Source organism: Physeter macrocephalus, chromosome 20 (assembly GCF_002837175.3).
Source record: "Physeter macrocephalus isolate SW-GA chromosome 20, ASM283717v5, whole genome shotgun sequence".
Lineage (NCBI taxonomy): Eukaryota > Metazoa > Chordata > Mammalia > Artiodactyla > Physeteridae > Physeter > Physeter macrocephalus.
The window spans coordinates 107,270,859-107,285,143 of record NC_041233.1 but is presented as its reverse complement, the minus strand read 5'-3'; the positions used below and the strand labels follow the sequence as shown (position 1 = coordinate 107,285,143).

Here is a 14,285-nt window from a genome sequence, read left to right as displayed (position 1 = left end):
ACAGTCTAGGATTCGACCTTCTCTTACTTAACATCCCGGTCACCCAGCTACTCCAATGGGAAGGGTAAGAGCACTGACCCTCAGAAAGCCACCAGCTGCCTGAGAACATTCCGCCCAGAATATGTGCTGAGATTCCATTGAGAGCCGAGTGGAACATTAAGCCCTTAAGGGATTAAAAAAAAAAAAAAAAAAAAGGTATCCTGTAAGGTCCTTGGGGCTATGTATCATAGGGTTACAGGCTGACCCAATAGAAAAACAGCACACACACACACACACACACAACTTGCTAAAATAAGTATTCACCTAGTGGCCCCCTGCACTCGGCCTGTCCTGGTGGCGCAGAGTGCCCAGCACAGAAACATTTGATAGCAGAATGAAGGATTGAACGATTGAAGGTGAGAAGGGGGGATTCAGCAGGGGATTCAGCCAAATTAGATGAAGCAACCATAGCATCAAGTGACGTTAGTGTATTTATTTTGGCGGATCTTATTTGTGAATGCACACAACTCTTTAGAGGCCCACATCCAGGCAGGGAGCTCTGGAGAGGGACACAGTTACAAGGAAGAAGAAGAAAAAGTAGCATTTCAGGCCTTGGCCAGGGGCGGGTCGCGTGCAGGCCCGAGGCTAAAGCGAGCTGGACTGGAGGCTGCAGGTCCTGTGTCTGCGTCCAGGTAAGGCCCGGGACTAAGCCTCCTTGTGCTATAAATACAGCGGCCCACATGCTGCACAGACACGGTGTTCCCTCCGCTCGCGGGACAGATAACATGAATTCGCCCTTTAAACGTCCCAGGCCCACCCCTGCCTCCCGGAAGCGCCTTCGCCCCCTTTGCCCTCTGCAGAGGAGGGGGCCGGCCGGGGGTGGGGGGTTCAGCACACCTGCCCAGCCAATGCGCGGGGCGCGCACGGCCCCGGGGTCCCTACTCCTCTCGCGAGAGGCTGGGCGGGGCATATAAGGCCAGCTGCGGGGCGGGACGACTGGCCCCTTCGCTTCGCGCAGGGACAGAGCTGGGGACTCTGTGCCTGGCCAGGCAAAGAGAGCGAGAGCGCGGCTCCCGGAGGCGGTGTGCGCCCGGCTGTCACCATGAGCGACCAGGCTTTGAGCTTCCTGAAGGACTTCCTGGCTGGCGGCGTCGCCGCTGCCATCTCCAAGACCGCGGTTGCCCCCATCGAGAGGGTCAAACTGCTGCTGCAGGTGAAGACCGAGCGGGCGCGGGCGCGGCGAGCTGGGCGCGGGGCGGGGCGCGCGGGGCCCGGGCGAGCTGCGGGGCGAGGGGAAGCGGGGCGCCGCCGAAAATCCGCTCTAGGCCTGGGCCCGGCGCGCGGCCTGCGAGAAGGGGAAGGTGCCCTCTGCTCAGAGACAGGTCCAGCGTCAGTCAGTAGCGGGTTCCTGGTGTCGGGTGGCGCCCCGCGTGCGGGTGTCTATATATGGAAACCCACCCGGAGTAGGTTGCAGCCAGCCAGATCTTGCTCCGGGGACAGCGCGGGCACTCAGGCTTCTTGGGTCGGCCTCACCTCTTGATTTTCAAAGTCCCTTGCATCCTCTTACCTGCATCCACCTTTTACAATAGAAATATCAAAATAATTATTATTACTCGAGATTATTACGATTTTCCATGCGCTGTGCTATAGGCTGACATATCTCTTATTCATTCATCTTTGTATGACTTCTGTAAGGTAGGTATTTTTCCCCATTTTGCACATAAACAGGTTTTGAGAGACTAAGAAACAATTTTCAGAATAAACTTAGATCGCTTTACTCATCCTTTCCCCAAATCTTTTCCTCCCCAGCCTGGTCTCTGAATGGCTTGTCCTCATCATCCCATGTATCCTTTTTTTTTCACTTGCCCAAAAGGCAAGGGTCCCTCCAATGAGGAATTGGGCGTTCTCAGTTTGGGAGTCAAAATGATCGGTAACAAGAAAAACCCCAACAAACTGCTCACGGCAACAAACCCCTCAATAATTAATTACTTGGATAAAATCCTCTTGAAAAATTGCCTAGTGGATTCCTTCTCCTGCTGTTAGAACATCTACTGCTCAGGGATCCTGGTCTCCAGGGAGACCAGAGGGAGACTGAGGAAGTCTTATCTCCTGCCAATCATGTCTGTCAAATCAGAGCAGGTGTCCTTTGGGGCAAGGATCTTTAATCATTTCTGTCTCCCAGTAAGCCCCTAGTATAGTTCCGGCACCTAGGAAAAAAATGCAACAAATAAATGACTCCCTTTATGTAATCAGATCATCCTTTCTGTTTATTTGGAGCAGAAACTTTTCTCTCAAATGCCCTGATAATTGAGGCAAAATTGGGTTTGGGGGGGCGTATTATCCAAGTAGCTAACACATTTACTCAGTATTCATTTAATTTCCCCATACTTTTTAAACAAGGAAATCCAGGAAGTGCAAACCTTGTTCTCCTGTCGTCTTTCCTGCTCTCTGCCCTGCCCGTCCTCCACCACCCTCCTCCTCCTCCCCTCCACAGGTCCAGCATGCCAGCGCACAGATCAGTGCTGAGAAGCAATACAAAGGGATCATTGATTGCGTGGTGAGAATCCCCAAGGAGCAGGGCGTTCTCTCCTTCTGGAGGGGTAACCTGGCCAACGTGATCCGTTACTTCCCCACCCAAGCTCTCAACTTCGCCTTCAAGGACAAGTACAAGCAGATCTTCCTGGGGGGCGTGGACCGGCATAAGCAGTTCTGGCGCTACTTTGCCGGTAACCTGGCTTCCGGTGGGGCAGCTGGGGCCACCTCTCTCTGCTTTGTCTACCCGCTGGACTTTGCTAGGACCAGACTGGCCGCCGACGTGGGCAAGAGTGCTGCCCAGCGTGAGTTCACTGGTCTGGGCAACTGTCTCACCAAGATCTTCAAGTCTGATGGCCTGAGGGGTCTCTACCAGGGTTTCAACGTCTCTGTCCAGGGCATCATTATCTACAGAGCCGCCTACTTTGGAGTCTATGATACGGCCAAGGGTGAGAGAAGGGCATCAGGGGGTGCAGAGCAGGGAGGAGGAGGGTGTGTGCAGAGAGGATCCTGAGGGATCTCTAACTGATAAAGGACTTTGTATTTGTTAATCTTGTTTGTCCCTTGTCCCTGGCCTAAACTGAGGCTTCTCAGTGAGGAGGTGTTGAGGCCTGGATCGATAGCTGGGGGATTCTCCTTGTCCTCTACTGAAATAAACTGGCCTTGAGTTATTCAGTGAGGACGGACGAAGGGGGAGCCCAGCTCCCTCTATCAGTTACCAAGTTTAACTTGGAGCCACTTCAACATGCCCTGTGCACTGGGCACAGCTCTGGCTTTGCGGATCCAGGGAGGGTGCCACCAACTTTTGTTGGCTGCCTGGTTACTCATGAGGCACCCCACGAAGGGCGGACTCTTCTGGAAGGGTAGGGCATGGAGTTGGAGGTGTGGTGGCCTGTTCTCCACCCGCAGCTGCTTTTTGCTCACGGGCTCAGAGGAATCATGTCGTGGTCATTTGGTTTCTTGGCTCTGCCCACAGGGATGTTGCCTGACCCCAAGAACGTGCACATTATCGTGAGCTGGATGATTGCCCAGACTGTGACGGCGGTCGCAGGGCTGGTGTCCTACCCCTTTGACACTGTCCGCCGTAGGATGATGATGCAGTCTGGTCGGAAAGGGGGTAAGCCTGAGACCTATCAGAATCTTATTTTTCTGCTCAAGGAGAATACTAGTCAGTGCTCTTCACAGCCTTCACTATTCTAAGTTGTTAAAATTGTGCTAAGGATTTAGGAAAGAAAGATGATAATGAATCCTCCCCAACATTCTCAACTATTCCTTTAAAAAAAGATTTTTTATTTTTATCAAAGAAATGATAAGAACACCAAAAATGGGATATTTAGAAGTGAACTTAACTAGGTATCTAGCATCATAGAGACCTTAGGCCCTTTTCCCTTAGAGCCTGGGTGCAGAAACAAGGGGAAAGAATTGAAGTAGTCAGCTAGTTTATTTAAAAATATTTCTTCTCTTATCTAGTTATTACAAGTATGATTGGGGAGGGTGATTTAGCTGGGGGAGAGATGGCCTGAAGTAGTCTGTTGCGATAGGAAAAGTTTTGGCTTCCATAGGTTGAAACATGAAATTGCCATGTTTACAGTAAAAAAACATCGAATGTTGGCAGTTTCTTATGGTTCAACCTAATAATTGAATCTCTTATTTTAACCTTAGGCAGTATAATCTGAGATTAGGCCTCAGTTTTCTCATCCATAACGAAGGGGACCACCCAGCTTAATACTTCTGCTCCACCTGGCTCCCTTCCTGTTTTTCTTTTTGACTTCTGTGAATTAGCTGGTTCATCGCCCCAGTTCTTCAGTTGATCTTGAGTTGAGCTGAAGTAGGAATCACCAGAGGCCCCCCTCAGCAGTTATGCAAGGGGAGGGGACGTCCTGTTGAATGTGCATAGAGCTGGGCGGAAGGCTCAAAGTGACCTTTATAACACTGGTGACAATGTGGGCAGATGTCTTTTGGAGGAAAAGTCTCTTTCCCCCAGAATTATGGAGCCCTTACCAACATTTCTTTCCACAGCGGATATTATGTACTCTGGGACAGTGGACTGCTGGAGGAAGATTGCAAAAGACGAAGGACCCAAGGCTTTCTTCAAAGGCGCCTGGTCCAACGTGTTGAGAGGCATGGGCGGTGCTTTTGTATTGGTATTGTATGATGAGATTAAAAAATATGTCTGATGTCATTAAAACTCAAGTTCATTGGTTCCAGATCCATTGTGTGGTTTAATAGACTCTGACTAGGGGAAGTAAAAAGAAAGATCTGGGATGAAACCAGATTGAAAGGAATACCTCAGGAAAAAAAAAAAAAAGGCTTCATTGAGTATTCATTAAACCACAAATGTATTTTGTATTTATTTTACATTTAAATTCCCACAGCAAATAGAAAATAACTTATATAATTAACTGAAGATACAATAATGAATAACTGAATGTGAAATGTCAGTAAAGACCACTTAATGCATGCTATTTTACTGAATTCTTATTAACTGCCAAATGGATTAAAATCATAAGACCATCAGTCTTATTTTCTAGCATGACTCATTTATAACTCTGTGGCCAAGCTTCTACGTGTCACATATTATACTGTGTATCACGTGAGCACCTACGGGGCTTAAAGTTCTGGTTTTCAAACTGAAATAGGTTATGCCGTCTCCCTTCACCTTACCTCCTACGATGCTGCTGTAGACTCTTAGTGGTAACACGATCGTAGCTTCTATAATCTTACCTTATTTTATGCACTTTCATACTGTCTTCAGGAATTCTGAGGTTCCGCTAAAAGCTTTAAATCACAGTTTCAAGAGCTTTGCATGATTAGGAAGTGCTCTGTATTAGTGCCTTTAGAGAATTGTGATACTTGGAATTTTATGACAGGCAGACAGTATTCATTGAAAATCAGTTAGCAAGCTGGTGTTTAATGCCTATTAGGTCCTGTGGGAGATTCAAAACGGCAGGAGCCTATTCTGAAAAATGCTTGAGTGGGGTTAGGAGGGAGGAGTGACTGTTCAGTAATGTAACGTTTAATACAGTGAGTCCTGGCTGAGTAGGGTTAGGAGCCGGGAGATGAGCCGGGGGCAGTGGTAGAAGGTGGGCCTTGAAGGAAAATCACTAGATTTAAATACATGGGTACAGAAAGTACCTGCCAGCACTTCTCTTCTGCAACAATTTATCAAGACCTAGAGGAAAAGTCAGTTTTGGATTTGACTCTCATAAACCTGTCTGCAAGAGGAAAGTACACATTATTGGTCCAGAAGAACACGCAGTTCATATGGTCCTTGCTTGTTGGGAGTGACCTGGAGGAAACAAGTCCCTACCTGCTGGCGAAGCCTGGAGGGCAGGCACATGTCTTTTATGGTTCTCCTGACAGGTGGTTGAGGGGCGTCTTGGTACCCTCTGTTTTTTTGGCTGCCGGACCTTAGTTCCCCGACAAGGGATTGAACCCAGGCCATGGCAGTGAAAGCGCAGCGTCCTGACCACTGGACCACCAGGGAAGTCCTGGTACCCTCTGTTCTTTACCCTTCTTCCCAATCTCTTCTTACTCCCGCCTCCCCGGTAAAAAATCGGCTGCTTCATTTCACCCTAGTAACTAAGGTCTGTGTTTGGCCACCTCCAAGGTTACATCCTTCCTAATCTAGCAGTTGTCTCTGCCGCTGGAAAAGGCCAGAGAGCTAAAAAAAAAAAAGTCTCTTAAGGCCATCTCGAGGCCAGGCCACAAACGCTGGTTGTTAGGCGCCTTCTGGATACCTTGTCCTCATCGGCTTTCCAATGCTAAGGATGACAGAAACGGCCCAAGTTCTGTTGCTGATGGAGAGAAAAGAAAAGCAGGGCAGGCTAGGAGGACAAATACTTTTGTGAAGTATATCTCAAAGTAAGGCCAGCCCTTTGAGTATTTTCAAACCTAAGAGTTAGCCGGGGGTGCGGGCTGTGGGGTGTGAGAAGCAGGCGGGCAGTGTGAGCAGTGAGTGAACAGCGGGCCCTCCCTGGCAGGGGCGGGAAGTGGAGAAGGGGGCTGAGCATTTATTAGTGTCACTGTCCCCCTTCTGCACGTGACCCAGATGCCGGCCTCCCCCATCCCCGCGACTGTTACCCGAGGCATCGTGCGTGGAGATTTGTGTACGGAGCCTGTGGAACCAGTCCTCAGCCCAGCTCCTGAGCGCACCCAGGACCCCCAGACCCCTCAGCCTCTGACACGCAGTACCTCCCCTTACCATCCTAGCTCTGCAGTCTTCTCACCACCGTGCAGAGCTGTCAGGCTGGAAGGTCTGGAGGGTTCAGAAGTGTTTAAGGTAACAGCTGGGAATGGAGTGTCCCGCCCCCAGGGATTCCTCACTAGCCCTCTTTCCTGCAGAGCTCTCTCCCTAAATGCACCCCTTCTCTTACCAGCACCCCCAATAAGCCCTTTTCATTTTTTACAGATATTCTCCCTAAAAGCCTCACCTATGGGTATCTTCTGTCTTTTTAGCCACCTTATTTTGTATTTTAAGTGTATGGGAGAAAGTATGGAGGCTGACAGAGAAGAAGGCAGCTCATAAGGGTAACTTTGAAAGAAAGCTCACCTCCATGGTTTGTGTTTAAACCTCAATTAACTGAATAATGGCTTCCATTCTGTTTTACTTTGTGTAGAATATGGACCATAAACTGTGCTGAGGCAAAATTTAAAAACACCTACAGCATGCAATGCAAACCCAGGACAGTGATCATCTTTTTCACTGCCTTGTGCCTGGGACATGGGTGGTGTTTAATACGTATTTGTTGAATGCAAGAATGAATGAGGAAAAGGTGCATCTGAAAAAAACACAGAGAACCTGGGGAGTAGTTGGGGAAAGTCAAGTCCTCCAGTTGGGTGGGATCTTGAAAACGCAGAGGGTAGTTAGTAAGTGGATAACCACGTTGGGGTCATGTATTGACCCCAATATAATGTTAGGGATGAAAATTTATGGCTGCCTTAAATTCAAATTTCAAGTCCTTAGATACAATTTTACAAAATCTATCATGCCATAAATTCCTTTCATTTTCCTGCTTCTCTTCTCTTTTTTTTTGCGATACGCGGGCCTCTCACTGCTGTGGCCTCTCCCGTTGCGGAGCACAGGCTCCGGACGCGCAGGCTCAGCGGCCACGGCTCACGGGCCCAGCCGCTCCGCGGCATGTGGGATCCTCCCAGACCGGGGCGCGAACCCGCGTCCCCTGCATCGGCAGGCGGACTCTCAACCACTGCGCCACCAGGGAAACCCCCTGCTTCTCTTGAATATCAGTTTTTATCAGTGCATGAAAAAGTATACTTGGTCCTCATTTGCAGATTCCATATTTGCCAATTAGACTGCTCTCTAAAATTTATTTCTAACCCCTGTGTGTTCATTCTTGGACATGAACAGAGCAATGAAAAACTTGCCTGACACATGCCTTCCCAGCTGAGGTCAAACTAGTCCATGACTTGCCTTTGTGTTTCCGCTCCGCTCCTACTCTGAAAACGGGGCCTTTCGTGACCTATTCAGTGCCATGTTTTTCGCCTTTTTGTGCTTTCTGTTGGTGATTTCATTGTTTAAAATGGCCCCAGGGCTTCCCTGGGGTGGCAAGTGAAAATGAGGAATGTGTTATATTTTGAAGAATGACAGGACATAATTCAGACACTGAAGAGAAATGTTAATCAACAAGAATGCTGAGCTTTAATGTTTGAGAAAAAAACACTACCCTGATGGCAACAGAAGTTAGGAGGCAGCACTTGGGAAAGTCAGTGACTTCAGTTTTGGATATAAGGATTCTGAAGTAACTGAAAACATCTAAAAGGGATCCTAAAAGTAAAGGACTATGTAAAAGTAAAGGAAAGAAGACTAGATAGAAATTTGGAAACTATCTTAAATGTAGCATTTTTTGTAAACAGTCCTTAAGAATCAATAAAATGAGTAAGTATAAAAACAACAGAGAAGGGACTTCCCTGGTGGTGCAGTGGTTAAGAATCCGCCTTCCAATGCAGGGGACACGGGTTCGATCCCTGGTCCGGGCAGATCCCACAGGCCGCAGAGCAACTAAGCCTGTGTGCCACAAATACTGAGCCTGCGCTCTAGAGCAGGTGAGCCACAACCACTGAGCCCGCGTGCTGCAACTACCGAAGTCTGCGTGCCTAGAGCCCGTGCTCCGCAACAAGAGAAACCGCAGCAATAAGAAGACCACGCACCGCAACGAAGAGTGGCCCCCGCTCGCCGCAACTAGAGAAAGCCCGCGCGCAGCAACAAAGACCCAACACAGCCAAAAATCAATCAATCAATCAATAAAATTAAAAACAAAAAACAACAACAGAGCAGATGACCGAGATGGCCTTAAAGAAGAGTCACCACCATTAGGGGTTGGAGAGACAGGTGCTAGTCCCAGTCATCAGGCAAATCCCAGGGAAAGAATTGAGGTAACCCATGTGGCATCAAAGTAGAGGATTATTTCAAAGAGGGTCAATAGGGCTTCCCTGGTGGCCCAGTGGTTGAGAGTCCGCCTGCCGATGCAGGGGACGCGGGTTCGTGCCCCGGTCCGGGAGGATCCCACGTGCCGCGGAGCGGCTGGGCCCGTGAGCCATGGCCGCTGCGCCTGCGCGGCCGGAGCCTGTGCTCCGCAACGGGAGAGGCCACAGCAGTGAGAGGCCCGCGCACCGCAAAAAAAAAAAAGAGGGTCAATAATAGCAAATGCCCCAGAGAGGTTAGAAAAGGATGAGGTAGAGAGAAAGGTCTTGGGATTTGGCAAGGAGGGAGCCATCGGTGACCTGAACAGATTCAGTATGGTGCTGATGAGGTAAGGCAGCATTTTTAAGAGGTTATGGAGGGAGTGGGGAAGAAGGGGGACAACACATATTCACCCCACACACAGCTGAGCACACGCCAAAGCAGCAAGTCAGGCACTGGAGCCAAAGTTAATGCCAGACTGGCCCAGTCCCTGTCACTGAGGAGGAGTCTTAACAGAGGAAAGAAGAATGTACATACGTAACTGCAGTAACTTAGAGACTACGAGTCCCACAACAGAGGGTTGGAAAGAGAGAAACCAAGTGATGGGTTATTGGGTGAATGTGGCAGGCCTGCAGCGAGATGTCAGAGGATTCAGAGTACACACCCTTGGGCTTCTGGAATCCAGTGGACCAGGGGAGACAGGTGACAGCCAAGGTGGAAGGACCCGTGTGTACAAAGAAAGAATTCCCACACAGCATTCTCAATTTAGTACAAAGAAATAAAAACAGGGTAGTAGCCAGAGGGTCGGTTAGACAAAGGGAATTTTTGCCCCCAAATTTGGACGATGGGCTCATTTGAAGCCCAATGACTAAGAGGACAGAGAACGGTAAGAATAAAGGGAATGGTAAGCATGGACACAACTGTTTTAGCTTATCCATCAGTCCTTTCATACCAGCATGTGAATACCTACACTGTGCTAGACCCAGAGAACATACAATTCCAGTAAAACATGATGTCTGCCCTTAGGGAATTTATAGTCTGGGGGGAGGCTGAGCTTAAGGAAGGCTGAAAGGGGTCTGTGGGTGTGATGAGAAGTGAGGCTAAATAATGAAGCGCTTAGTGGGCTCTTCTGAAGAACTTGAATTTTTCTACAACAGTCTCTCGAGAGCCGTTGAACTTTTAAAGCAAGGAAGTGACGTGATCAAGTTTCCACTTCAGCACTTTGGCAGCAGCGTGGAGAAGGGATTGGGGGCAAGGAGACAGCAGTGGAGGTGAGAAACGATTACCTGGAATCAAAGCGGTAACAGCAGGACGCCGTGAGGACCTGCAGTGGGTTTAAAAGGGGCACAGAGGGAGCACGGGGGAAGAGGCTGGGGTTATTCCCGGGACTCAGTCACTGGTGGGAACCAGATGAACGGGGATCATGGCCACCACCACCCTCAACCCTGGGGGCCTAAGGTGGGGGGGATGAGAAAACGGGGCTGTTTCATCTGACAGCTGCCCAGACCCCTCCAGGCTCAAGACTAACACGACTCATTTGGCAGTTTCACTGTAACATCGAAGAATCCTCCCTCAAAGCAGAGTGTATTTATGATTCATAAAGGATTTCCATACTGGCAGACCAGGTAATGCCAACCAGTGGTCTCTCTGCAAACGACTAGAAAAAGGGTTCAAACTATTTAGAATAAAAATTTGCTTGAAGGCAGCGGGGAGCTAACGGGGCATGGGAGATTGGGGCCAAGATTTGGGGGAAGACATCCTGAGAAAAGAGTCTGGTGTTCGGGGTCCATGTCCCCAGGAGGTGGGAGGTGTCTGAAAGTCGTGGAACTGTGGCTGGAAGGCTGAGAACGAGACAGCGTTTCTGAGAGCCTCTCAGGGAGGGCAGCCCTGGGAGCCCTCCTGCAGCAGGAAGAGGGAACCGGAGACCGGCTGGCCCTGCAGTCACTGACGCCCGCCTTCAGACCACCTCGTCCCTTTAGCTGGATTAGGGCGATTTGAGATTGTGAGCACCCCTGCTGCCTGCCAGAAGCAAAAGTAAATCTCGTCTGCAAGAAAATATCATCCGGAGCAAGGGTCAACAAACTTTTTCTCTGAAGGACAAGGTAGTAAATATTTCAGGCTGTGGCGGTCAGATGGTCTTTGACACAGCACAGTTCTGCCCTATTGCAAAAGCAGCCCTGGATAAGACAAATGAACCCAGCGTGGCTGGTCCATGAAACTTCATGTACAGACACTGAAATGTGAATTCCATATAATATTCACATATCACAAAATATTCTTTTGACTTAAAAAACCATTTAAAAAGGTTAAAGCCACAAAAATGGGCTCTGGGCTGCTGAATTTGGCTAATGTGCTATAAGTTGCTGAACCCTGATCTAGAGCTTCAAGTTTTTCCTACAATTTTTCATATAAACTAAACCAAAACCACAAATATAACTTTAAAACATCCTATAAAAATATATTCTAAAGGGCCATGGTGTAAAAAGTGGAAATCAGAAGGGCAACTCAAAAATATTTTGAACTTGAAAATAAAAATACCATGTTATCAAAACTTGTGGGAAACAGCTAAAGCTATGCTAAGAAGAAATTTATAGCCTTTGATGCATCTATTGGAAAAGAATGGCTGAAAATCAGTGAACTATACATCCATTCCAAGAAGTTTAAAAAATAACAGCAAATTAAACCCAAAGAACAAAGCTGGAAGTAAATAACTGAAGTAACAGAATTAATGAAAAAAGAGACAATCAGCAGTGCCAGGTGAACTGCATATCTAAGTGTGAAAGGCAAAACTTTCAGAAGATAACCGAGCAGCATTTTTTCATGTCCTCGGGTAAATGAAAATGTATAAAGCCCAACATTTTAAAAAGTACTAATCATGCAAGAAAAGACTGACAAACTGGACTAAACTAAAATTAAGAATTTCTGTTTAGAGACACCATTTATAGTGAAAAGGCAAGCCAGACTGGGAGAAAATTTTTGTAACATGACTCCACTGGGATTGATCATATCCAGAACACATAACTGTTCCTATAGCAAGAAAAAGACATCCAACCAACAGAAAAACAGGCCAAAAGCTTGAAAAGATACCTTACAAAAGATATCCCAGTGGCCAATGTTCAATCTTATTAGCCAGAGTAATGCAGTTAAAAAAAAAAAAAAAAAAAAAAAAAAAAAAATCACAAGATAGGGACTTCCCCAGAGGTCCAGTGGTTGACTCTGCCTTCCAATGCAGGGGGTGTGGGTTTGATCCCTCGTTGGGGAACTCAGATCCCACATGCCGAGGGGTGCAGCCAAAAATTAAAAAAAAAAAAAAAAATCACGAGATACCATTACATACCCACCCAAATGGTTAAACCTTAAAAACAACCGACACTAAATATGAGTGAGGATATGGAGCAACAAGAACTAATACACTTCTGCAAGACAGTAAACTGGTCCAGTCACTCTGGGAAACTCTGGCACTGTCTATCAAATATGTGGGCTCTGCACAGCAACTCCACTCCTAAGCATAGGCTCAACCAAAATGCACGCGCAGGTCAAGGCACATCTACAGAAATCTTCGTATTGGCATTATTCATAATAGTCAAAACCTGGAAACCACTTGAAATGTCCATCAGCCACAGACTGGATAAATGGATCACGGTACAGTCATACATTAGAATACTACACAGAAATGGGCACCAACGAATTACAGCCACGGGCGACGACGTGGAAGAATCTCACAAACGTACGTACATGCAGCAAAAGCACTGAGACCCAAAAGAATATAATTCCATTCGTATGACATTCAAAAACAGGCAAAACCACACAATGGTGTTAAAAGTTAAGCCGGTGGTTACCTTCTGGCAGGCAGAGAGGATCGTAACGGAGGGATCCCCACGGGATCTCATGAGTTCGCCCCATAGGTCCACTGAATCCGGGAGAAGGTGGTGGAAATCACAGCCCAAGAGGCGCAGACAAATGACTCGAGAGAAGTGGTCAATAAACTGATTCCAGACAGCACTGGACAAGACACAGAGAGGCTTGCCAGCCTATTTATCTGCTCCATGAAGACTTGTTAGGAAAGTAAAAATGCTGAAGAAGCCCAAGTTTGAACTGGGAAAACTCATGGAGCTTCAAGGTGAAGGGAGCAATTCTGGACACGCTTGGGGATGAGGGAGGTGAAAGAGCTGGTGCAGATGAACCACCAGTCCAAGAATCCGTTTAAAACTCAGACTCTGAATGGTGACAAATAAAAAATCTCATTTGTGAAAAAGAAGTCTTGGGGGGGCAGATCTTGTGAGTTCTTGGCAATATTCTAACTCTTGATCTGGTTAGTGGTGACCCAGGGGTTTGCTCTGTGACAACATGAGTTGTACATTTGTTTTGTGCCCCTTTATTTCTGTAATACTTAAACAGCTATCAACAAAATCTATGGAATGTCATTTTCTTGTGGATATTCACCTAAAAGACCACATTCCTCTCACATTCCCCGAAATATAATTAAAAATGAAATCTTCTCCAATTAACAGTAGAATTAGGTTTTTCTAGTTTGTATACCTAACTACATGGGAAGCAAATATATTTGCTTAATTTTGGATATTTTCTTCATGAAACATAAAGATTCTCATAATGAAATAAAGGAACCAAACCATACTCAAAACTTGGAGATCAGCTATAATCCCCAAATATATGAAATAAATGTAACATGTGATTTTTGGTGAAGACTATCTTTGTAATATACATACTCTAAGAATTTCAAACCTTGGTTTTTAATCATTTTTTGGTGACTAGCCAAATTCTTTTACTATAATAGTGGATACAAAATTAGGTTCATAGGAAAAAACCCTGTGTCTCATTAAGTTATAGTAAAATAATGACATTACCTTGTAAATTTTACTTTGTAAAGCAGTAAAACCTTAAAAATATCTAGAACAAACAGTGCAATTTACCTGAACTTACAAACTGGATACTGAAATAGAGACACAGAACATTAAGATTGTATTATGGTGGCTCTCCAGAAATATCTCTAAGTGGACTAAAAAACAGTCACCAGAATTTTAGAACCAAACAAAATTTTCTGCTATAATGTAATCTTATTTGCTATAAGCATCCTTTAACTTCCTAGTTGAGAGCTCAAATACACTACAGCAGAACTACTCAGTGATTTACTCCAAAGGCATTGTTATTTAACTCTCATCAAAAAAATTCCTAAACTAATGCTTTAGCAGCAAGTTTTAAAAAGAGTATTTCTTTCTTTTTTTTTTTTTTTAACATTTATTTATTTATGGCTGCTTTGGGTCTTCGTTGCTGCACGCGGGCTTTCTCTAGTTGCAGCGGGCGCGGGCTACTCTTCATTGCTGTGCACGGGCTT

The 14,285-nt window shown here is 46.6% G+C and overlaps 1 protein-coding gene across 1 annotated transcript; it reads left to right on the top strand.

Annotated features, from left to right (window-relative positions):
• The first annotated feature begins 954 nt into the window (after window positions 1–954).
• SLC25A4 (solute carrier family 25 member 4) lies at window positions 955–5,034 on the top strand. Its single transcript, XM_007111314.4, has 4 exons — window positions 955–1,192; window positions 2,474–2,960; window positions 3,488–3,628; window positions 4,531–5,034. Exons 1-4 carry the CDS (start codon window positions 1,082–1,084, stop codon window positions 4,686–4,688), a joined length of 897 nt encoding a protein of 298 aa, XP_007111376.1. The 5' UTR covers window positions 955–1,081; the 3' UTR covers window positions 4,689–5,034.
• The last annotated feature ends 9,251 nt before the right edge of the window (window positions 5,035–14,285 follow it).